Here is a 22,866-nt window from a genome sequence, read left to right as displayed (position 1 = left end):
TGCACGGCTAGGAAGGTGATGGCAGTGATGGAGGCGGCGACAGTGAGCAAGAGATGGAGAACGGCAAGGAGAGCTCGGCCGGTGGAGGGCTGGACTGAATCGACCGCCGGTGAGCAACGGGCTGTGATGGTGAACTCGCGGCAGAGAGTAGAAAGAAAGAGGTGGGTCGGGGTCCTACCCATGAGAGGAGATTTGTATGTTTCATATGGTAGGAGATGAGAAGTCCAGCGTAAGATACGCTGAGAACTCTGCTGCTTCCCTCATGATTCGACGGTGGTGGGAGGAACTTTGGGCAGAGAGTAGAGAGATGAGGGGTATTTTGGGAAGATTAAAAGGGCAAAATGGGTATTACATCAATAATTTAAGGGTGTTTATTACACGAGGGGTAATTTTGCACAATTTCAAAAGATTGGGGGTGTTTATTGCACACTTTTTCAAATAGGGGGTAAGAATGCTACAAAAAGTATACTTGAGGGGTATTTTTTGCACTTTCCCCAATTATAAAACTTAGAAGAGTGTATGTAAATTATTGACCAAATTTAAGAGAGGGAAGTAAAAATTACACTTTTTTATTTTTAACTTTATAATTTTATTTTAGGGTTAAGTGCAAAAAAAACTCAGTAATATAGGTTTTGTGCACAAATACTCCCTCATTTTTGAAAATGTGCATTTCAGTCCATAAAATTAAAAAAATGTGCAAATAACCCCCTCTAATCAGGGGTGCAACTTGAGTTGGGTAACCCGAACTAACCCGAGCTCAGCTCAATTATTTACTAGCTTGGACAATCATTTTTACAATTAGGGTTGTACTTGGGTTGAAAAATCTCAACCCGAATTTAATTAGGGTTGGGCTTGGGTTGAAGTGGTAGCAATTCGAGCCAACCCGAACCCGAATTATAATATTATTTTGGGTAAAGTACAGTCACACCCCTTGAGGTTTGGCAAAAGGACATTTAGAGGAAACTTATCTATTTTTTGGTCAATTTTTTATGTAAAGGGTGTCTTTGTCCATTTTCGAATCTTCAGAGGGTGTCTTTATCCGAAAAACAGATAAGTTTTCTCTGAGTATCCTTTTGTCAAACCTCAGGGGGTGTGATTGTACTTTACCCTATTTTTTTATGTATATTTTTACTTTTAAATACATTATATATATTATTTAAACTATGATTACTTTTTTTTTTTTTCAACTTCTTTTGTATGTTAACATTTAAGAGAATTAATTTTCTAAAAATTTATTTGTAATTTATTAAAAATCTACAAAAAAAAAAAAAAAAAATCTTTAAACCTTTTCTTATTTAAAAGTAATTTAATCTAAACCTAAATTAAGATCATATTAAATTTTCGGTGTAAGGATTAGCCATATGAGTAACCCAAATTAACCTGAAGTTTTTACCCAGAATCTAAACCCTAGTTGCAAGCCCAAATTTAAAAGTAGAAGGATGGGTTAGGCTTAAGTTGAGTAGTTAAGGTTGAGATAGGGTTAGGATTGGACTTGGACTTGAATTTAGTATTCATATGATGGGTTGGGCTCAATTTATATTTCAAACTTGCACTCTTACTCTAATCACTTTTTGGTCTAAATTAACATAAAGTAAATTGAAAAATCCTAATGTGCTCCTTTCTCTTTCTATTCTGTCTTCTTCTTCTTCTTCTTCTTTTTTATTTTTTTATTTTTATATATATTATTATTATCAATATTACATAAATTTTTGTACATGTGTTTTTTTTATTGGGCCACTTAACCGTTGAATGACATGTTTTTTTAAATATTATTTTATTTTACTGACAAGAGGGTATTGTCTTTCTTTATGCAGACATGGGGGCATTTGAACCAAATTAAAAGTAGAGGAATGTTTTATAGGTAGGTTTTTTTTTTTTTTTTAACTTAACCCTATATTTTATTTATTTTTTATTTGTGATAAATGTCCTGAACAGTCTGAACCGCACTAACCTAAAATGGCAAATTATTTAAAGGATCCATATCATGTGAGCGATGATGAATTCTAAATGCACTCGTTCTGATTATGCAATTTTTTGAGAAACAATACCTTAATTTACGAGGCATTGCGATAATCATCAATTGAAACCCTAGAGGCGAGAGCCAAACAACATTCTCGTTATGCATCTCTATTTAAGACTTGTTCGGAATTCATCCTCTGCCTCTCCCCCAGCACTCTGCTATGATGCTATTCCTTCAAAGGTACTTTATTTGTTTCTCCATAATCTTTGTTATTTGCCGTGAATCATATATATATATATATACACACACATATGTTTTTAGTTTTTGCATCTTTATTATGCGTGTAAGAGAACTTAGGGCTCAATACAATCATTCTGATACTAATACCCCAATGAGTTTCATTTACATGTTCTTTAGGAGGCTAGGTTTGTTGTGCACTGATTATCGTTTGCTGCAATATGCCTCAGTAATGGCAAGGTTTGACACTGACAAAGTCTAGAATCAATGTGTCCTTTAGAAGCTTGAACTGTCTTATAATTTGATCAATTCAGGTTTTTACTAGCAAATTTTTTAATTTGATGTTGATGTTTTAAGTTTAATAATCCACATAATTCAAAATATGTGCATTATTTCGATTTTTGGGTTATCTCCCATTTAGTTGTTATAATTCATGTCAATTGCCAATATATTTCTTGTTAACAAGCTCAATGTTTGATGTTTTCTCATGTTTGCTAGTCATTGCAATCACTCCTTTTTTCTTATTATTGTCATTATAAACTCTAGCATTTCAGTATACCAAATTAATTATTCATGAAAGATGTCGCAATCCCTTAAATTAAAATAGGTAAATTTTGCGTTCTCATCCCAGATGTCTCTGCTTTTCCTTACAGCTACTTTAGCAGTGAATATACATGAGAGGTATGCATGACCTAACATGAGAGGTATAGTGAGAGATCCAAATTTTAGAATGTGGTCTCAAACTATACCAAAGATTTTCGTCATATATTTTGGAACTTTAGTAGTTTAACTTCCTAAACCTCAACATTCTACAAAACATCTAAATTATTTTGAATAATTCATGAATTATTTGCATCATTCAAATAATACCGAACTATCAAAAAAAAATTACCAAACTATTTCAATGCTATAGCTTATGTTTGTTTTGTTCTCGAAATGGACTTTTTTCCACTCACTTTCAAATCCATTTCATGTATCTACTACAAATAATCCGCTAATTACTCTGCCTTACTCCTCAAATCTAAATAGCTCAAGGGTTGATTTTTTCTCAAATCCTGTTGTCACTATGTCATATTGTGCTATAGTGTGCTTATTGGAGTTCGGAAACCGTCTTTTAGTTAATTCAAATATATGTGTACTATGCACTGGACTCTGTATATTAACATGCAGCAAAATTTTATTTTGGCCAAGCATGTGGATTGCATGAATAGTACTGATATAATTCAAATTCTGTTGTAGCACTCCGTAAATTAGCAAGAGATTCTTTGGCTGATGTTTCACTTATTCAATGCTCCATGTCTCACGTAATATGTGGATACTCTGATTCTCACTTGGTGAAGAAAATGTTACTTCTACAGTTTAATGCTGTTCAAAGCCATTAGGGGTGGGATTAGTGAACGCCATAATTTGTATTTACCTTTTTTTTATTCTTTTAATCACTCAAACTACACAGCTGACAGCACGTCATGGTGGCTTTTCAAATACTATATGTAAGAATTTGAGTTGGCTTCTGATCCATCAAAGAGTTCCTTTAATGTCTTACTCTTACACTGTGTTGTGAATGTTATTATTTCCTGTTTAGGCTTAACCTTATTTTCCCGATTTCTAGTTGTCTCTGTTTATTTAGTACAATACACTAATGGAAAACTTGTGAAAAATACTGCTATCATTCTTAAGTACTCTATAATTTACTCAAGAAATAATGCAAGTGAAAACCAAGTAAAAATTCTGGTACGATTCTAAATCGGATGGTACCTGTGTTGAAATTGTAGCACCATCTCTTCTTGTTCCATTTTAATTATTCAAAAACTATAAAGTATGCTCTATAATTTGCTTTAGAAACAATACAAGTATTCTATAATTTGCTATAGAAACAGTACAAGTATAACCAAGAAAGGGTAAGATGTGGTTCCAAATATCTTAGAGTTGCAATCATGATACCATCTCATCTTGACCTGTTTTATCGATCAAAAAAGAACAATGGAAAATGCAAGAAACTAAAACCCATTGTGGGTGAAAACAACACTCAATTCATATGGTAAGACCAAGAAAATAATGACCCCCTGTTATAGGGCCTATTGAGAATTTTGAGTTTGGGCTGTGCTTCTGTTGATATTAGCACAGAGGCAGATCCTCTGGAGGAGGCTGTAATGCCTGTAATTCCCCAACTCCATCCTCTACGAGGAAAGCCATGGCCAAGCCCCAGGTTATGTGAACATCCAAATGACAGTGCAGAAACCAAATTCCTGTTTTTCTCCAAACAAATGAATTCAAAGATTAATTTGTGGAATGAATATATATAGAAACAATTGGCATCTATATTAGAAAATGGAAAAAGTTTATAGACTTTTTAGTTATCCTTACCTGGATTATCAGCAACGAATCTAATGGCTGCCCATCCTTTGACAGGTACACTAGCTGTATTCCTCATAGGCGGATCAACAAGGTTAAATTTAGCTGTATCTTTCTGGGGATTGAAGTTTCCAAAGCCCTCTGCAACGATGTAGAAATCATATCCATGAAGATGAATTGGGTGATTCTCAGCTGTAAATATACTTGTTCCCTGTAACACCAATTGCACTCTCGAGCCGTACTTTAATCTGTACACCTTTGTCCCCGTAGCAGGTTGCCAAAGTGACCGGCTAACATTACCAGTGTAATCAAATTTTACTGGCGGAGCTGCTGGAAAATCAGCGGAGAAAACTCCTCGAATACCTTGCTGATGCGCTTGAAGCAAGGAGAAACTGGAAGGGAGCACAAAAGATACATTGTTCATGCTGGCAGTGAAGCGGGTTCCATTTGGGCCCTGACAGTTCTGGGCACTAGCACCTGAGGGGCACTTGTTGAGTCCTAGACCAACTGTGAAAAGGAGGTTTTCATCGATGTCAGTGGGGACTGGGACTTTCTTTGGACTTCTAAGGGTAGTGGTGAAGGCTGTGGCAGTGGCTGTGTCATTATATGCAGGTAAAGATGCAGAAACAGGTGTGGTTGTAGAACACTTGGTAGTGCAAGAGGCAGTCTTGTATTCAAGGATAGCTGTGGTGGTTGTATTGTCAAATGGCGCACCTTGGGCGCTAGCATAGGCCCGTGCTGCAATGTAGTACCGAGCTGGTGGCTGATCGGCTGTAATCAGGACATCAGTGGTTTGACCGGGCCCCAACATGATGACTGAAGTAGTGAAGGGTTTAAGGTAGGCAGCATCTGCTCCAACAACTGTGAGCTTGTGGTTGGCGACAGTGAAGAAAAGCTGTTGATTGAGTGCAGAGTTGATGACCCGAAGGAGGTTTGTTTCGCCGGAGTTCACTGGAACTGTCACGGTTTCTGCATGGTAATGATGTCAGCAAATCAGTAAGCATGTGGGATACTGAATCCGAGTCTAGTCAATGTTGGGACCGCCATAACTGTGTTTGGTGAGTACCCTATCCTTTTCTAGGTCCGCTGGTCCATTCCTCCTAACATCAACATGATACTCTCTCTCTCTCATTTACAATGTTTTCTGTTCCTTTATCCATTAATTGACATTTTTGTCCTATCCAGTAATTTGATTCAGATTATCCTAGTTATCAGTTTATAGTTAATCATATACTTCCTCATTCTTTAGATGGTAATTTGGTTTACAACTGCCCTCATTTATTGTTAATTTGATAAAAGTTATCGATAATGGAACTATGCATAGTTTACAAGGTTAAAATATTTTCATAGAAGCATGTGGAAGCGCCAAAGCGACCAAGTTCACTGGGCTGATTTTTATATTTTTCTCAAGTAATTTGCAGGTGAAACTGTTTTATTTAAGTGTTGGTAAAGGTGGCACAGAAACTGATGAGTTTTTAGAAGCAAACCTTTGCTGGAGCATTTGTAGAGGTCACCGGGTTGACCATTGATTGTATATGCATCAGACACATTAGGCGTTGCTCCTGTTATTGTGGCCTGCCTCACAACATCAATGGGGTTTGCATCCCACCATTCACCTGTTTGTCATCACATCAACGTCAGACCAATATTTCATCAACTGTGACGTTTACATGAAAACAGAGTGAGTGGAAACATTTTCTTTGTTATTAGGATGACGTGATTTTATCTGGCTTCCACAATATGGTGAACTCAAATTTTATTGTCCCATTTCATTTCAGCGAGGAGTCATATCTGGTGAGAGAAGAGGGTCAATACCGAGAAGGATGAGTGTTTCACGGCTTGGTTTAGCAAACGGGTAGGAGGATCCTTCTTTTGGATGAATGATCAGAGCTCCATAAACTGTGGCTCTGAGCCATGAGCTATGAGCATGCCACCACAGTGTCCCTTCCTGTCCTTGAATTGTAAAACGGTAGGTGTAACTCTCTCCCGGTCTAATTGGGCACTGAGTTACGAATTCTGGTCCGTCTGCCCAGCCTGTTCTCATCTGACGAATGCCATGCCTGAAGAAAAATAGTGGTCAAGGTTAAAGTCACTATATGTATATATATATTTTTGTGCATGAATGAATACATGCATGCGCCACGCACAAGATTGCAACTATAAAGTTAATTATCTGTTTGTGCACATCAATATATATATTGTTGGTCTGTGTTATATATATACATAAAAATCCCACATGCATGCAATTACCAGTGGATGGTAACATTATATTGAGCTTTGTTGACGACTTTGATCTCTAGACTGTCACCGTCATTCACTTCCAAGGTTGGCCCCGGGTACTGCCCATTCACCGTAATGGTGTTGTGGGTGTTGCACAGCCTCTTCACCGGCGTTGCTTGAACCTATATGTGCCATTATAAACAATTAGTATACCTAAGAACTAAGGTGAAGAAATAGAAACAAATAGAGGGGGGGAAACAGAGTCCGTACAACAAAATCGTGGATGTGAGTTATAGCATTTGCTAAGAACATAGCATTGGCAAAGAGAAGGAAGATGCCGAAGAGGAATGAGAAGGGTTTGGCAATGCTTTTGAAGGTTTCCATTTGTACTTGGGAGAATTTGGATTTTGTTGAGATGATTGTAAGTGGTAAAGACAGTGAGAGAGTGATGGGGCTCTTTTATAGGCAAGAAGAGGAGACACAGTGTGTTGTTTTTAGGACCCGAGGTTGGCGAAATAGATCTTAGGGGCAAAACTTAGTTAAACCGTTAAGGGTTGGTGCACCCACTAAGCATATTAAAATTGATTAGTTTCTTCAGGCTTGCTTCATAAGTCTACTATTGGGTTGAATTTCAAAGCACCCATCATTATTTAGGTTTTACTTTGCAATAAAATAGGGTTTCATTACTACCAAACGATGACTAATTTTTGTTAATCTCTCTTCTTGTTCACATCCAAAAGTGAAATTTTTCACTTGTCAAATCCCACAACAAATAAAACAGTCAAATTCATTTCTTTTTATTTTTTATTTTTTATTTTATTGATTTTTATCTAAGGGAAGCAACTGATGTGACTTTTGCACCTTCCAAATTAGGAGGTCGGAGAGTTCATTAAATAATCTTGGTAGAACTTACTTGTTTTATACTTATTTTGATAATATTTACTTGAACGGATTGTTGTGACTAGCTTTTTGTTTCATTAATGTGGTAGAAAAAATTTACTTTTGTTTTAGACAGGAAAAATGTTTGACTATTGAAGTGAAAACGAAAAAATATGATTCTGACTATTCAGGTTGTTTTATAACTTATTTGGTGGGAAATGTCCAAAGCTATGAGATTTAGACATGAGGGCTAAGTACTAACTTCCACGAAGTGGTAAAACTCAATTATTTCAGTACATATATATATATTTCTTTCGGAAGGTTATTTGAATACATGTTGAAGAAGCTAAATTCTTCAAGTCAAGATCGTAACATATTTCAGTTTGACCCCTAAAGATAGTGGCCTTCTTGTTACCTGGTGGACACGTTTATGTTTTTTCAACCCAAAGAAGGGTCTATTATTTTTTTGGCTAAATGCGGACAAAAATCTGAGAGCGAAAGTCTTGCATTAGGTGCGTGTGTGTGTGTGTGTGTTTCATTAGGTGGGCAACTTGCGTACGCCAAAGTTACACACAATTGAATGATGAAACTACTCTTATGTTATGTTATGTTTTGGAGCATTGAATGGGGTGGCTTAGATTTATGCTATGTTTAGTTGAAGGGAAGGATTGAGGAGGGATGGATGAGAGGGGTGATGAACTAATTTTTTCGTATTTGGTTGGAGAGAGGGAAAAAGTAGGAAGAAGCAAGGAGGGATGCTTCATTCCTCCTTCATTTGTATTCCTCTATCTGCCCAAAATTGGGAGGAAAAGGAGAGAAAAAAATAATAACTAACACAAATATCAATTTTTCATTTCTAACCTTCCTAAAAATTTGGAATAGATATAGAATTTTTAGATTTTTAAATACTGAGGGCACATTAGTAAAAAGAATATAAAAGTCCTATTTCCCTTCCTTCCAACTAAACAAAAAAAATGTGTCACCCCATCCATCATTTCTATTATCCTTTCTATTCAACCAAACAAAAAGTGAGAGAGGCACCTTTCCTTCCCTAGGGATGTCTCATCCATCCCTTCCCCTATCCATTCCATCTATTTTTTCATCCCTCCAATCAAACGAAACATTAGAGTTGGGAGAAATTAAAAAAAAAAAAAAAAATTTACTAAATTTTTTCAAATTTCAAATTCAAGACAACGATTCGGTACGTTACTAAACATAAAAATTAATGAATGCAGCAAAAAATTAATGAATGCAGCAAGAGATTGCAGGTGATTTCATCAAGGGATGTGAATGCTACCTTCTCTGGGTCACTTCCTCTGCAAGTTGCTTAGACTACAATCACCAATTTAACAAATCACTCTAGGATGCATCATGTACTATTATACTATAGAACAAATTCTTGATTCATTGGGTTTTTTTTTTTCTTTTTTTGGCACAGATGGCTTGATGTATGTAATGGGCGGAGCGCTTGTCATCCGATACAAAAATGTAATGGATAATACGGTTTATTCGTCTTTTTTAACTCGAGACTTTACCCTATTTGAATCTAATGTGAGAAAAAAACCTCTAAAACTAGGTCTAATTCGAAGAATAGAGACAATTTCCATAATCTTTTTATAATTATTAAAGGTCGCCTGCATGAACCGTATGCTTTTATCACGCTGTTTATAATGTCATGACCTCAAGGGATATATATATATACACACACATATATACATATATTATATATAAAAGAAAGAAAAAAAAGAGTGGTTAAATTAGTGGATCGACCATGATGGCTCTAGTGATATAGAGAGGACTCATTTATTTTGTTGGTGACCGAAATACTCAATTTACATCATTCAACGTGGACTAGACCAAAATTTCTTAACATACCGTCATTCTCTTACCTTTTTTTGGATTGAAGTATGCACGTATGTGTGTGTTTGTGTGTGTACATATATATAATATGTGCGTGTGTGTGTGTAGAGAAAAAGAGAGAGAGATGGGGTTAGTAGGATTAGATTTAAAACAAGAAAGAAAGAACATAAATCAAAGTTGGTGAGTTTGTTAGCGACTTTCTTGAGAAACTTGAAAGAAACTTTAGCAAATGGTCGTTAAAAATGGCGTAAAATAAGTTGATTGAAGAGGTGATGGCTAATGGTCAAAAGTGTATGGTGGTCTTTCACCTCTTTGTCTTTCACTGTGTTTTTTTTTGTTTTTTTGGAGTTTTCAAAGGTAATCGAAATCTTCTTGGAATGTTTCTTCCATCAATCCAAAATAAAAGACACTTCAAACGTAAGAAACCAATGGATGATGTTTGTCTAAATGAAGCACTATGTGAAAGAGTCATTGCTATAATTGTGGAGTTGTTATGGTGAGATCGTTTTCAACAGCTAGATTATTTATTATTTAGAAAAAAAGAATATTTTAATTTGGTGGTCGTCATGAAGGTTGTTTCATTGTATGCTTTGGGTTTACGTGAATCGAATTTTAAGGGCAAAATATCATTTTTATTGTTTTTCTAAGATCATGTTTTGCAAGAACACCAAATTTCATTTACATCCATTACAATAGTACATCTTATGTTTTATACATATTTAGACTACTCCAAGCGATAAAGATTGTCGGACTGATGTTTAAAAAAAATCTTATATCAAGTGAATAAGAATAAAACTCTATATTTTTTTTAAGGTGTTTTGTCAATTTTAATAAAATACCTAAAATGTCCTTAAGATAAAATAAAACAAAAATATTGATTTTAATTTTAAGGATATATTATGGGTATTTTAGAGTTTTATAAAAAATAATTTGGTCAAAATTGACTTTAAACATATATTAAAGAGATAATGTGCCCATAATTTTATATGTTATGGATTTATATGTACATTAATAGCAATAGCAGGAGTTTTTACACATTTTCTTATAGAAGTTTGTTTTTGTTGTTTTTTTTGTTTTTTCACTTTACGCTTGAAATTAATTCAGATAGACTGTCATTCTTGATACAGAGTTGACTTGACATGATTAGCGTTCAATCAGGTTAGATCAATCAATATTTTGGTGCCAAAAAAAAAAATCAATATTTTGGTTGTTATAAATTTTCAAAAAGAAAAATAATAATAAAACTTGGTTGTGATATGCCAAGACAATTTTTTGATACTAAAACTTTTCATTCCCATGCAAGCAGCACACCTATTGTTGGATGATAAATTATTGTATGGTCATTTCAATGGCACGTAAACAAAAAGTAAAATAAAACTGATGCAAAATTTAAGCTTACTTGTTAATTTGGAATTGACTAGGTCCGAATAGTTCGGACTTTGTAATAATTTTTGAATTTCTCAAAGAGGGCTTGCCCTATTAAACTGATGCTACCTCTCAGCCATTTCTTGTCCCACCAAGTCTAAACCACTTTATACCACCCAGGCCCCCTTGTTACTTGGGACCAACGCAGTTGCCCGTTCAGGGAGTAGGTAAAGAGTGACAAAGATGTTGTTAGCGTGTGGAAGATAGTACGTTGCAGAAGAACAAGTGGATGTGCATGTTCATGTGCTAGTCGGAATCAGGGACGGAGACAAAAAGGCACGTGCTAGTTGGAATCAGGGACGGAGCCAATGAAGGGCCAAGAAGGCACGTGCCTCTCCCGGCCTGCCCCGCCCTTTATAATATATGTAGTAATTTTTTATATTTTTTTTATATATATGAAAAAATTTATACAGTACCCCCTGGTTTCTAAAATTATCCCTTTATTTTCTCTCTTACTCTTCAAATTCCTTAAATTTCCTTAAAAGAAAAAGTTAAATTTTCCCTCCTTGAAACTTTTAACTTTTTTCTTTTAAAGTTCTTTCATTTTTTTTTTTCCTTTTTCAATTTCTACTTCTTAAAATTCATCTTTTTTACGTGTATATTTGAATAAATTTTTTCTTCTTCTTCTTCTTTTGTATTTTATATTTCTAATATTTATATATAATGATTCCTTTTCGGACATAGTTCGCAGTATAGGTCACAATTGCGGTATTAGTTGCGGTTGCAGTGTAATGGACTCGGACAAAGTGTAAACTGACCGATACGAGTTGCGTATTGGATTTGAAAAAGGATCGCGTATCCATCGATACGGCGAACTATGTTTTTGGATGACAAAATACTATTTTTTTTTTCATTTATTTGAGGTTAGCTACACAAATCATATTTCATTGTAGAAAAATTATATTCATTCAAGAGACATGTGCGGGCCTCACAAATTGATTGTCGCGCTTTTTATCATATACTCTCTGGTTTTTAATATTGATGTTCATAAGAGAATTAATTTTTGAAGATTTCTTGACAGGCTGGGCTATCTTGCCAAAACACTGTTTTTGCTTGGGATTAATTGGTTGTGTAAAAGATGAAACTCCAATACAAGTTGAACAACATGTTCATGATATGTAAACACTAAACTAGGAGAAAATATTTCATTTTACTAATTTGTTTTTGTTCCTGTTTTAAGGTTGTTTGTTCACTGGTTTGGCCTTTTAATACTGTAAGCCATAAAAAGGTCCTCAGTTGTTCCTTCTATAGATATTCTAACTTTTTATTTTGAGCTCAAGTGTCAATGAATAAACTCATTTCTCATGCCTTTTGGAACAAATGGGGATCAATGGTCCCTAAAGGAAACTTGAATTATTAGTCACACGCGCGCGCGCGCATGAAGAAGAAGAAAAAGAAGAAGATGAAGATGAAGATGAAGAAGAAGAAGAATGAGGAGATGAAATTCGAATTCTATTTACTAGTATCATAAAGTGTTAAAAGAAGACTAATATCATAAACTTCTAACCTTTTGCATATCACAAAAAGTTGCTAGCTTTTTCTTATTGCTAAGAACGTTTTAGGGTTTAAATACGATATATGATCTTTTTATGGAATAAATTATGCAGGAACTATCTAAACCTTAAAAGTAATTTGTTCAAAGGGAGATATGTTTCCTATAGTTAAGATTGCACCATTATCCACTTATTTATCTTTGCATTACACAGAAGGACAAACAAACCTTATTTTTGGTTCCATCCAATGAAGAAAAAAAAAATTACCCAAGCAAATTAAGGGAGCTTCCAACAAGAACATCTTCTAAATAAATAGTGGAAAGAAACTTGTATTTACAAACACCAAAAAAAAAAACCACTACTCAACAATCAAAATTCAAGAATAAAAGAATTAGGACTCAGTTGTCCCTCCTAATGCATTAGGACTCAAACTCCTGGCATTCCTTTCAATCACTTGTTGAAGGGATTCCAGCACCATCATCACCAGAACTGGTAGCTATTTCCGGTCTAATCTCTTCCAGTTGCTGGAGAACCTGCTGAACTTCTGGTCGCGTTGATGGCGAGGGATCAACACAATGCAAAGCTAGTTTCAATGTGTTTAACAACTCGTCACCAATTGTAGATGCATCCCTCATCAACTCCAAATCAAAAACCTCATTAGTCCACTCCTCTTTCACAATGGAGGCCACCCACTGAGGCAAGTCCGCACCATTCATTGCCTCACCAGGAGACTTCCCTGTCAAGAGCTCAAGTATTATCACCCCAAGGCTGTACACATCAGTCTTTGTGTTGGCTTTCTTGAGCTTGGACAGTTCAGGTGCTCGGTAACCTAACGCCCCTGCAGTGGCGATCACATTAGAATTTGCAGCTGCTGTCATTAGCCGTGACAGCCCAAAATCTGCAATTTTTGCATTTGTGTGCTCATCAAGTAGAATATTGCTCGAAGTAAGATTCCCATGGATTATAGTCTCATTGGTGTGAAGGTGGAACAAGCCTCGTGTCATGCCCTGCGCGATTCTCATCCTTGTTGGCCAATCAATGGTCGTGTCAGGTTCGCGAGCTGCAAGAAAATGAATCAAAATGTTATAGCTAATCTCATAATCTCAAATCAATCTTCAATGTGGAAGAAGATAGTATAAATTTGCTCACCATGGAGGAAATTTGCTAGACTCCCTTTAGGCATGTAATCGAAAACAAGAAGCTTTTCCCCTTTGGGTCCCAAGTAATAAGCCCTCAAAGCCAAAAGATTGGGATGTCTGATTCTCCCAAGCACATTGACCTCGGCTTCAAATTCCCTCTGACTTTTTGTGACCTTCTCTCTCAATCTCTTCACTGCAACTTGACTACCATCTTCCAATGTGGCCTTATAGACAGTTCCATAAGTGCTCTTCCCCATTATCTCTGCAGTTGCACACAACAAATCGTCTGCTGTAAAAACCATAGGCCCATCAAAATGCACAAGCTTTCCTCCGGTCTCTCCACCACCAGCCTCAGCTTCACCTCCCACCGGTGGGACACCCTTTTGGCCCCTGGCAGCCACTGCCCCTGCCCCCGCCCTTCCTGCAGCCTCATCATCCTTTGCTTTTGATGCAGCCCTTTTCCTGAACAAGCAGCAGAGCAAAATGCAGCAGACTAATAGCAAAACTACGAGCAGAGCACCGGCTGCTATGAGAATAACATCTTTAGTACTCAGTTTGCGACCGTGTTTTTTCTCCGAAGATGGAGCTCGATTGCCTTGAGAAGGTGTTATAGAAGGACATGGGGCTGAACCACTGTATCCGCATAGCTGAATGTTTCCCACAAAGGAACTTGAATTGAATTTTCGAGAGAGCGGCGTAGGAACAGGACCAGAAAGGTTGTTATACGAAACATTGAAGGAATTAAGATTGGGTAGATCACCAATGGAGGCAGGGATTCCTCCACTGAGATTGTTTCGTGCTAAATCGAGTTGTGTGAGTGTGGATATGTTGCCAATGGTGTCTGGAATGTGACCACTAAAATGGTTCTCTCTCAAGTTGAGAACTGAAAGGTTGTGTAGTTTGTCCAGAGTTTCTGGGATTTGGTTGTCAAGATTGTTGCTCTCCAAGTTCAAAACTACAAGTGAAGATAGGTTGGAGAGAGTAATGGGTAAGCTTCCATTGATAGCATTGTTAGAAAGGTCTAAAGTTGCAAGCCTGGAGAGCTTCCCTATTTCACTTGGTATTGTCCCACTCAATTGGTTGTGACTAAGTGAAAGCTCATTGAGCTCACTTAACTTGCCAAAAGAAGCAGGAATGGTTCCAGAAAAGAAGTTATGATCAAGGGTTAAGGACTGAAGTTTGAATAAGCTATTCCCACTTCCACCCCAAGAGTCTGGAATGGGACCAGAGAGGTTGTTATAGTGAAAAGCAAGAAAAACAAGGGAAGGTGAGCTGGTGAGACTACTTGGGATTGAACCATATAACGAATTGAAGCTGACATTGAGCCTAAAAAGCTTAGTAGAGTTTGCAAGACCAGCCGGGATTGTCCCGGTGAGTGAATTGTTACCAAGGTCTAGAGTCTGAAGCAGAGGAGAAGAACCTAATGATGGAGGGATTGAACCTGAGAGCCGATTGTTGAACAATTGAACCCCTCTGAGATTGGGTAAGAACCCCAAACTCGAAGGGACTGAACCTGTGATGAGATTATCATGGAGGCTGAGCTTTCGAAGCGCTTGAAGCTGCCCTATTTTTTCAGTGATTTGCCCACCAAGTCCTTTCCATGGAAGCTGGATCACAATGACTTGTCCCTGAGCACATTTGATCCCAACCCAACCACCGGAACATGCTCCGTAGCCGCTGTCATTCCAGCTCCGCAAGAACCCTCTGGTGTCAATCAGTTCGTGTTTGAAGGCTTGGAGTGATTGGTAGTCTGCTTGAGTTACAATTACACCATCCCAATCTTGGCTCGAAACAGGTTGAACAGCAAAACTCAGTAGCTGAAGAAACAAGAAAATGTTCGAGAACCTAAAGAGATGAAAAGGGTAGGATCGAATCTTCCATTTTTCCTTCTTCTTATCAGAAATGCGGATCAAAAAATGAAGAATGTGAAATGGGTGTCTGTAAAAACAGTGGGAAATTTGATTTTGACCCTCCATAAGAACTCAGAAATTGTGGAAATGGAAATACACGAGTGATTGAAAAAGAATAAGAAGAAAGGGTTAAGAGATAGGATAAGGTTTTCTTCTGTTGTGTGTGATATAGCTATGGAGTGAAACAGTAGAAGGAACAGCTGTGTCAAGATTTTGTAGTGAGAGCTAGAGGTTACTGTAATGGTGGCACGTGAAGATGTGTGTGTGTGTGTGTGTGTGTGTGTGTGTGTGTGAGAGAGAGAGAGAGAGAGAGAGAGAGAGATGTAGCTAAAACAAAAGAATCTCGTTTTTGGGAGACAAAAAAAATTGTCAGGTGCCTAATGTGTTCAGAGGCGCTCTCCTCCATCTTACCAAAAAGCCTAACGGCTAGTTTTCTGATTTACTCCACATCATAAAGTTCGTGGTAACATGTAGACTTGGAAACGGGGCCTTTTTATTGCACCATCGGCTCCTCCTATAACGGCTAACTTTCTAGCGTGGGGCCCAACCAACTATAGTTACAATATTGCCCCTGACAGTTAAGTGAGTTGTGCACGAGAATCTTAGCTGCGTGGCTTTTTAGGGAGGGTTTGGTCATACGAGGTTAAACAAAGCTTTGTTTTAAACTAGATTAGTGTGATTTTGATTGGGGTGTTTGACGTTATCTTGAGAGGCGTATGTTCGCCTTTAATGCCCACCGTTACATTGGATGAAGTTTGATGGATTGTGAAAGCTCATCAAGTTGTGAACCAGGGGAGTCCCATTGTTTAATTACCCAATAGTACAAGTCTCAATCCTTTGTAGCCCATCTATATTTAAAGGGGTCATCATCATGTTAAGGTGTCACGTACCCCAAACGCAACACACATGCTTTTAGGTTGGTTTTTAGAATGCAACACTTCTCTTTAAGTTTCAAAAGAACATTAAGAAGAAAGTTTATCTATTTTAGATTAATGACATCTCTTTAAGTTTGATATAGCTACCAAAGACACCCCAATAGCAATAAATTAACATTTTTACCTTTTGACTTTTATATTGAACAATTTAAATATTCAAATGACCTTTTTAACCTCATACCCATAACTTATTCCCTTTTATCCTCTATGTTCTGTCTTCCTCCGCCCTAACACCAGCACACACATACTATATATACACACACACACACAAGGCGGCGATGACGGAGTTCATCATCACCACCCACGCGCCCGACACGCTTCGCTGCAAGTAGATCTAACTCGTGCTAAACGTGCCCATGCGTTACTTCTTCAGCCTCCGACGAGCTTCACCGTTCTACCTTGCAAGCTTCAGCGACCCAAAACAGAGAGCAGAACTTCATCTCCATTCAAGACCCAGAAGTTTCAACGTCAAACCCAAATGGCATCGAACATCGAACAACCTAAAGGCTTCATCAATCGGTCAAGATAGCTAACTTGAGTGCAGGTCAGTGAGCATGAAAAAGATACAGTGATCTTAAGTGTCTCCATCGGTGCAAACATAAGGCCGAAACTCCATTGATTCCGACGAACATCAAGCAGCTAAGCTCCATTGATTCCGGCCAAGCTTCATTCACACCATATACATCTGGCGAGCTTCCCGTTTCAGACTGCAAACAGTTCTTGTGTGCTACGTTCCGGTGACAAACGTTCGGCACTACAGTCTGCAAACGGCAGTGAGAGCTTCACCTCCACGGTTTCGGCGAGCTTCCCATTTCAGACTTATGTGCTACAATTCAGTTCAATTTGCTATAGTCTACGAGCTTCATCTCTGGTGTACTCTGTCCAAGTAAACAAGCTTCATCTCGGCAAGAGGAGGAAGAGAGAGAACAGAGAGAGAGTAGTGGTTTGGGGGTGGGGATGGTGGTGGTTGTGGGGGCGGCGGGTATGTGTGTTGTTGGTTGTGGATTTTGGTGTTAAGGGTAATTTGGTTATTTAAATATTTTATAATTAAAATTAATAAAATAGTGAAGGGTAAAATGGACTTTTTACATGTTTTAAAGCTCTGTTTGGATGACAAATTTTTCAAGGGGGTGTGATTGTCCAAAAATAGACAAACTTTCATCTGCATGTTCTTACTCAAACCTCATGAAATGTCTCTTTAACCCATTCTTAAAAGAAAAATCCAGAAATTCATTTACTTTGCTGACAATTAAAGAGACATAGATATTGACTCTCATATTATGTCACTCCACTCATTCTTTCATTAAATTAAAATGACAAAATAAATGCTAGTCAAATTTTCTTAGACACTCTCATTCTATCTATTATTGTTATTTCCTATTCTTTCTTCCACCAAAACCTAAAATTTCCTTCTTTTGTGGCCTTATACTACCACCAGTAACAACACCACAATCACATAAAAGAAATTCCTTGATTACTTTATTCAAAATAGACCACCAAAACAAATAAATACTTTCTCTGTCTCACATTAGAAATCTCTTTTAAGGAATAGAACTTTTTAAGGAGATATGTTAACATAAACAAAGTTGTGTCCAACACTAATTATTAAAGTCATGTTAAGATTAAATTCTTAATAACCTCAACATAATATGAAGTTGACTTTGAGATTTATAATTATTATTATTATATATTTTTTTTGTGGGGGGGGGGGGGGGGGGAAGCCTAGACTTTTGTGTTGTTCAGTGTTGGCTTCGTATTTTTCTTCATATCTATATTACTGGACAATTGAAAAAGCATTCACGAATGTTATGAATACTATTGGGGATGAGTTTGCATTCATATTTCTGTAAAGGAAGAAATCGACAGGGAGCGAGAAGAAAAAAAAAAAAAAAATCGACACGGAAATTTAAAAAGTTACAAGATCTAAGAATTGAAGATTTAATGAGGGAATTAGGGCTTTTTTTGATATTTTACATTGAAAATAATAGTGGAGCGCTATAGTATTATTTTGAAATGCCAATATCACCACTCTAAAAAAGGGAGGTCAAATTCTCGTTATTTAAGTTTGGTTTAAAATCATAGTGTAACCTAAGTCATATAAATTAAGTGCGGGAGCATGAGCGAGTACAAAATTGAGAACGTAAAAAGAATAAAATTTAAGTCACACACAGTGAGGATGGGAGCAGGAGATGCGTAGAGTGTGAGAACGACACCCGTTTAGAAAAATTATGGAACTTAAGAATGTATGCCCCATTAAATAAGTAATACCAATATAAAAGTATAACATTTTGGATTTAATTCAATGGTATTAAGGCGTTGTATCCTACTAATATGCTACATGTGCCTTGCATTCTCAGTTTAAATTGGAATGTATGATCTAATACATCGGAAAGGGTCCTGATTTACTTGGAATATGGAATACTCGTTATCACAATATATTGGGATGTTGTAAAATTCTTTTGTTTTTTTGAGGTGGGTTTGCAAAAAAATGATTTTGCACTCTCTGAAACATCCTTTTCATGCTCAAGAAGATAAGAGTAAAAATCTGCTTACCTATAGGGACAAAAAATGTGGTCCACAAGGAGATCCATCACCTTTGATGGACTCTTGAACACTGTCCAGTGTCGGCTGTTTTGATCTGTGGACACTGGTAATATAAAAAGATTACAAAAGAAAAAAATAATAATAATAACCAGAGACAGTACCCATTAAACAATGTGACATAGTAAAGGATTAGGCAATAAATAATAATAATAATAATAATCAGACAAAGTAAGCCATTAGTTTGGACAATGTGACATATGGTATAAGATAACAAGTAAGATTTTGGCAAGCAAGTGTTGGATTTTTTATTTCTATATATTAGAGTTTTATTTCAGATAACATAATTATGAATTAGAATCAGAATCTCCTCCCGTGCATCAGTTTGCCTTGTATTATTGAGATTCAGCATGATTCGCATTGAGCTATACGTGCACCAAAATGGCATCATTTTGGCAAACAGGATGACCCGTGACAACAAGATCTCCTCCCACGCAGGAGGAAATTTGGGATGTTAATTTGCCACTGTATAGTTATAATTGTTAGAGGAAAGGTTTGAGTCCTGTATGGTAAAAAGAGGAGGGAACTTAATCAATCTTTCACAGTTTGCTCCGTACTGAAGAGTCCGCTTGCGCAGGCAATCGATTGCACACTCCAGAAAGAAAGGATGCCAGAGTGGGAAGAGAGGATGACATTGATGTCTGCAAGCAGCACAACTACTTCTTCTGGGCTATTCTATGCATGGTTGGCGATGGTGATTCAAATTCCAGTTCAAAGTAGGGGCAGAGCATCACGAAACACAAACTCTTTGCCACAACAGCTGAGTGAATATTCTGATGGAAAACATGGGCTACTCGAACGACCTTTCTATCGGCATTTCGAACCACTCTGCCACCTCCGCATTCATTCCGAGAGGAAGAGAAAGGTCGCCTCAATATTTGTTTTGAGGTGTCCATCATGCGAAGGGCAGCACATATGAGCGATGGGGGGAAGGAATATCTGCAAGAATGTCTGGCAGACGTGATTGAGAAAGAACATCAGAAATTCATAGAAATCTCACAAACGCTTTTGATAGAATTTCAGGAGTTACCCTGCCTTGATTCAGAAGTCCAAGCATTTGGATGCCAAGCTACGCTTAATTTCCAAACCATTTGAGCAGTAAGACATTTACACAATGAATTTTGAGGGCAGCTTTAATTTTCCAAACGTAGCCTTTGGTTTTTTTTGGGGGGGCCCGCCCGCGGGGGGAAAGCAGAAAGTAGGGAAAAAAATGGCAGATACTTGGCAAAAAGTAGGGAAAAAATGGCGCATACTTAGGAAAGAAGATGTTGAGAAGAAGAAGAAAAATACAGAAAACACAAAAAGAGCAACTAATGAAAAGGGTAAAAGAGGTATTCTGGTTTTTATAGAACTTTCATGGAAATAGAACTCAACCGTAAGACTTCTTTGGTCCTAATGAGTTGTGAATCAGAAGTAGGACTAAGAGGTAGTTTTCCTAAAAGCTTCGTTTAATTTTCCCAAAGGCTTCCATGACCTTTGTACGAGGTCTTGGGTTAAACAATCATCCCTGCGGAGACCTACGAATAAAATTAATCGCATTTTGGATTATTAAGCAACACTGTAACACCAACAATGTATTTGTTTTCGTAACCATGGAATCCTTACTTACTAGTAAGTACCTCGTCAGGGTAAGTGGAGTATTAAACAATGATTGAGATGAGCTTAGAAGGTGGTAGAAGGAGAAGATAAAAAAACAAACATAAACTTCAACATTGTTTAGCAAAGAACTAACAATCCTTGCAGAAAGTAGATTTCAATCCTGCAAAAATTAAATTATTTACATAAGTAGATTAATGCAAGTTCTACATTTTTTGTACCTGCCAACATTCAGATCTTACTCGAGGCCTACAGCATTCAAAGGGTTGTGCAGAGTCAAGTGCCTAGGAGACAGTAGAACAAAACAATTACTAGGAGAGGATGTTGTCAACCTAGATGGCTGAACTATATCTTAGTAATCCACACAGGGGAACTGAAGATTGCTTTCATTTTGTCAACCAAGTCCAGTCTATAAACGTTGCACAAGGTCCAGCTGAGGTACAATACAGAGTCGAGCTATGAGCCCATCTGTTTTATGAAACTAATGCATAGCCACTTCACTATTACAAACACCTATATGATAGCGGTATTGGTAGAATTTCCAAATAAGAAAGCCTAAATCAATTAAAATGAGTGACTTTTATTAAAGTCTATATCTATTAAAGTGAGTAGTTATCATCAACTTTTATAAATGCGACACAGAATTTAGAAACACAAAGATTTCTTGGATAGCCGGGGACTAGTGGTTAGCTTTATGTGAACTCAAAAGTGCTTCAACACCATAAACAGGGATGCCACAGTACATTATTTCATTTCAGGCAATCTCTCTCTCTCTCACACACACACACAATAAGTGTATAACTTCAAAACTGATATTCTGAAGACCAGGTTCCCCTCAATCAACCCCAATTATCATTAAAATTAGTTCCCACTGTTAAGACCTGATTTACAACTAACATTCTTACTAAACTGATCCAGGAAAACTTATTGATCCAAGAAATCTGCCGAGAACCAATATTTGGTCTTCTTTGGTGTCTCAGGTACCTCAATCTTATCAAACAGCAAGTTGAGTCAAAATCTACTCAAGCTATGCCAAAAGACAATGTTTTAAAACCAATTATATTGCTGCAAGACCACTTCTTATACAGCTCAAGTAATTGAATACATGATGTAAATTGCGACAAAATCTACTCAAGCTATGCCAAAAGACAATGTCTAAAAACCAATTCTATTGTTGCAAGACCACTACTTATACAACTCAAGTAATTGAATACATGATGTAAGACCACCACTGGTGAATCTTTATTCCATCCAGCTCATAAACTACATCTGATTCACAACTCATAAATTGCAGGCCTCTAATTATACACTACCCCATTCTTTGCAACAGACAATATCTTAATAACGAGATGGTTCCTCAATGCTCAACTTTGATTTATTCACTGCTAAAGAAGTGTGGGTATTGCACTTAGAATGGACACTACAGATCAAAAACTTCACAAATCATTATCTTAAAAACAAACTCTCTCGATGTGTAGCAAATTCATTAAGGAAATGAGAAGCTTTCAGGATAAAATTGCTCCTAAGATACATGATCTTTCAAAATGATATAATCCACACAACTAATTAAACCACAAAGTTCCTTAATATTCATTATGATCTCTTCACAACCAAACAAATGTGACAATTACAATTTCAAAAAAAGTTTATATTCTGAAACGTTAAGCAATCATACAATGCTCGTATGAACGTCTCTATCAGGTGGTGAACTCCCAATGACTTGAGCAAGAATTCACAAATCAATCTATCACCCACATATTGGCCTTTCGCCTCCATGTAACCTCGCCTAGGAGATAACTTTTCTTGGCCTCAACAAAACTAAAGAATGACGGCCTATATTTACATGTGATGAAATGTGATGAAAGCAAGTTAACAATTGAGATAGTAGAACACGCTCATATCTTGAGGAATAAAGAGTGATAGCAGCAATAAGAGGATAAAATAAATGGGGACGAAAACCCAGCATTTGGATCATTGATTTATAGTTGAACCTTGACTAATTTCTCCAATTATTAAAATCATATTCACCAAAAAAAACCTTCTGAAAGGAAGAATCAAACCAGTTGTTGAAGTTCAAAATCAATCTGAAACGCAACATGATCAAGAAACCACTAAGAATACATATTAGAGAAGGTATCATCCCCTCTATAGACTGAAACGTTCAGTACTTTCTATTAAATAAAGCATACATGAATCTACACTAACATAAACAAAGAACAGAAAAGAAAATACTGACCATCAAAACTTGAAATCAACATA

At 36.8% G+C, this 22,866-nt stretch overlaps 2 protein-coding genes across 2 annotated transcripts; both read right to left on the bottom strand.

The window, feature by feature from the left end:
* Positions 1–4,312: 4,312 nt before the first annotated feature.
* Positions 4,313–7,153, bottom strand: LOC132269854 (laccase-12-like). The gene is made up of 6 exons (XM_059771089.1): positions 7,040–7,153; positions 6,800–6,951; positions 6,365–6,609; positions 6,037–6,165; positions 4,562–5,518; positions 4,313–4,443 (listed from the first exon to the last, which is right to left on the bottom strand). The coding sequence occupies exons 1-6, from the start codon at positions 7,151–7,153 to the stop codon at positions 4,313–4,315; spliced, it is 1,728 nt and encodes a 575-aa protein (XP_059627072.1).
* A 5,559-nt stretch (positions 7,154–12,712) lies between these two features.
* Positions 12,713–15,945, bottom strand: LOC132270751 (probably inactive leucine-rich repeat receptor-like protein kinase IMK2). Its single transcript, XM_059771952.1, has 2 exons — positions 13,576–15,945; positions 12,713–13,486 (listed from the first exon to the last, which is right to left on the bottom strand). The coding sequence occupies exons 1-2, from the start codon at positions 15,539–15,541 to the stop codon at positions 12,873–12,875; spliced, it is 2,580 nt and encodes an 859-aa protein (XP_059627935.1). The 5' UTR covers positions 15,542–15,945; the 3' UTR covers positions 12,713–12,872.
* Positions 15,946–22,866: the final 6,921 nt, after the last annotated feature.

The sequence above is a fragment of the Cornus florida genome, unplaced genomic scaffold, assembly GCF_030987335.1.
Source record: "Cornus florida cultivar Cherokee Brave unplaced genomic scaffold, ASM3098733v1 CherokeeBrave_3.0.0_Hap2_Chr08, whole genome shotgun sequence".
Taxonomy (NCBI): domain Eukaryota; kingdom Viridiplantae; phylum Streptophyta; class Magnoliopsida; order Cornales; family Cornaceae; genus Cornus; species Cornus florida.
The sequence above is the reverse complement of the archived record's forward strand: the minus strand, read 5'-3'. Positions and strand labels throughout refer to the sequence as shown.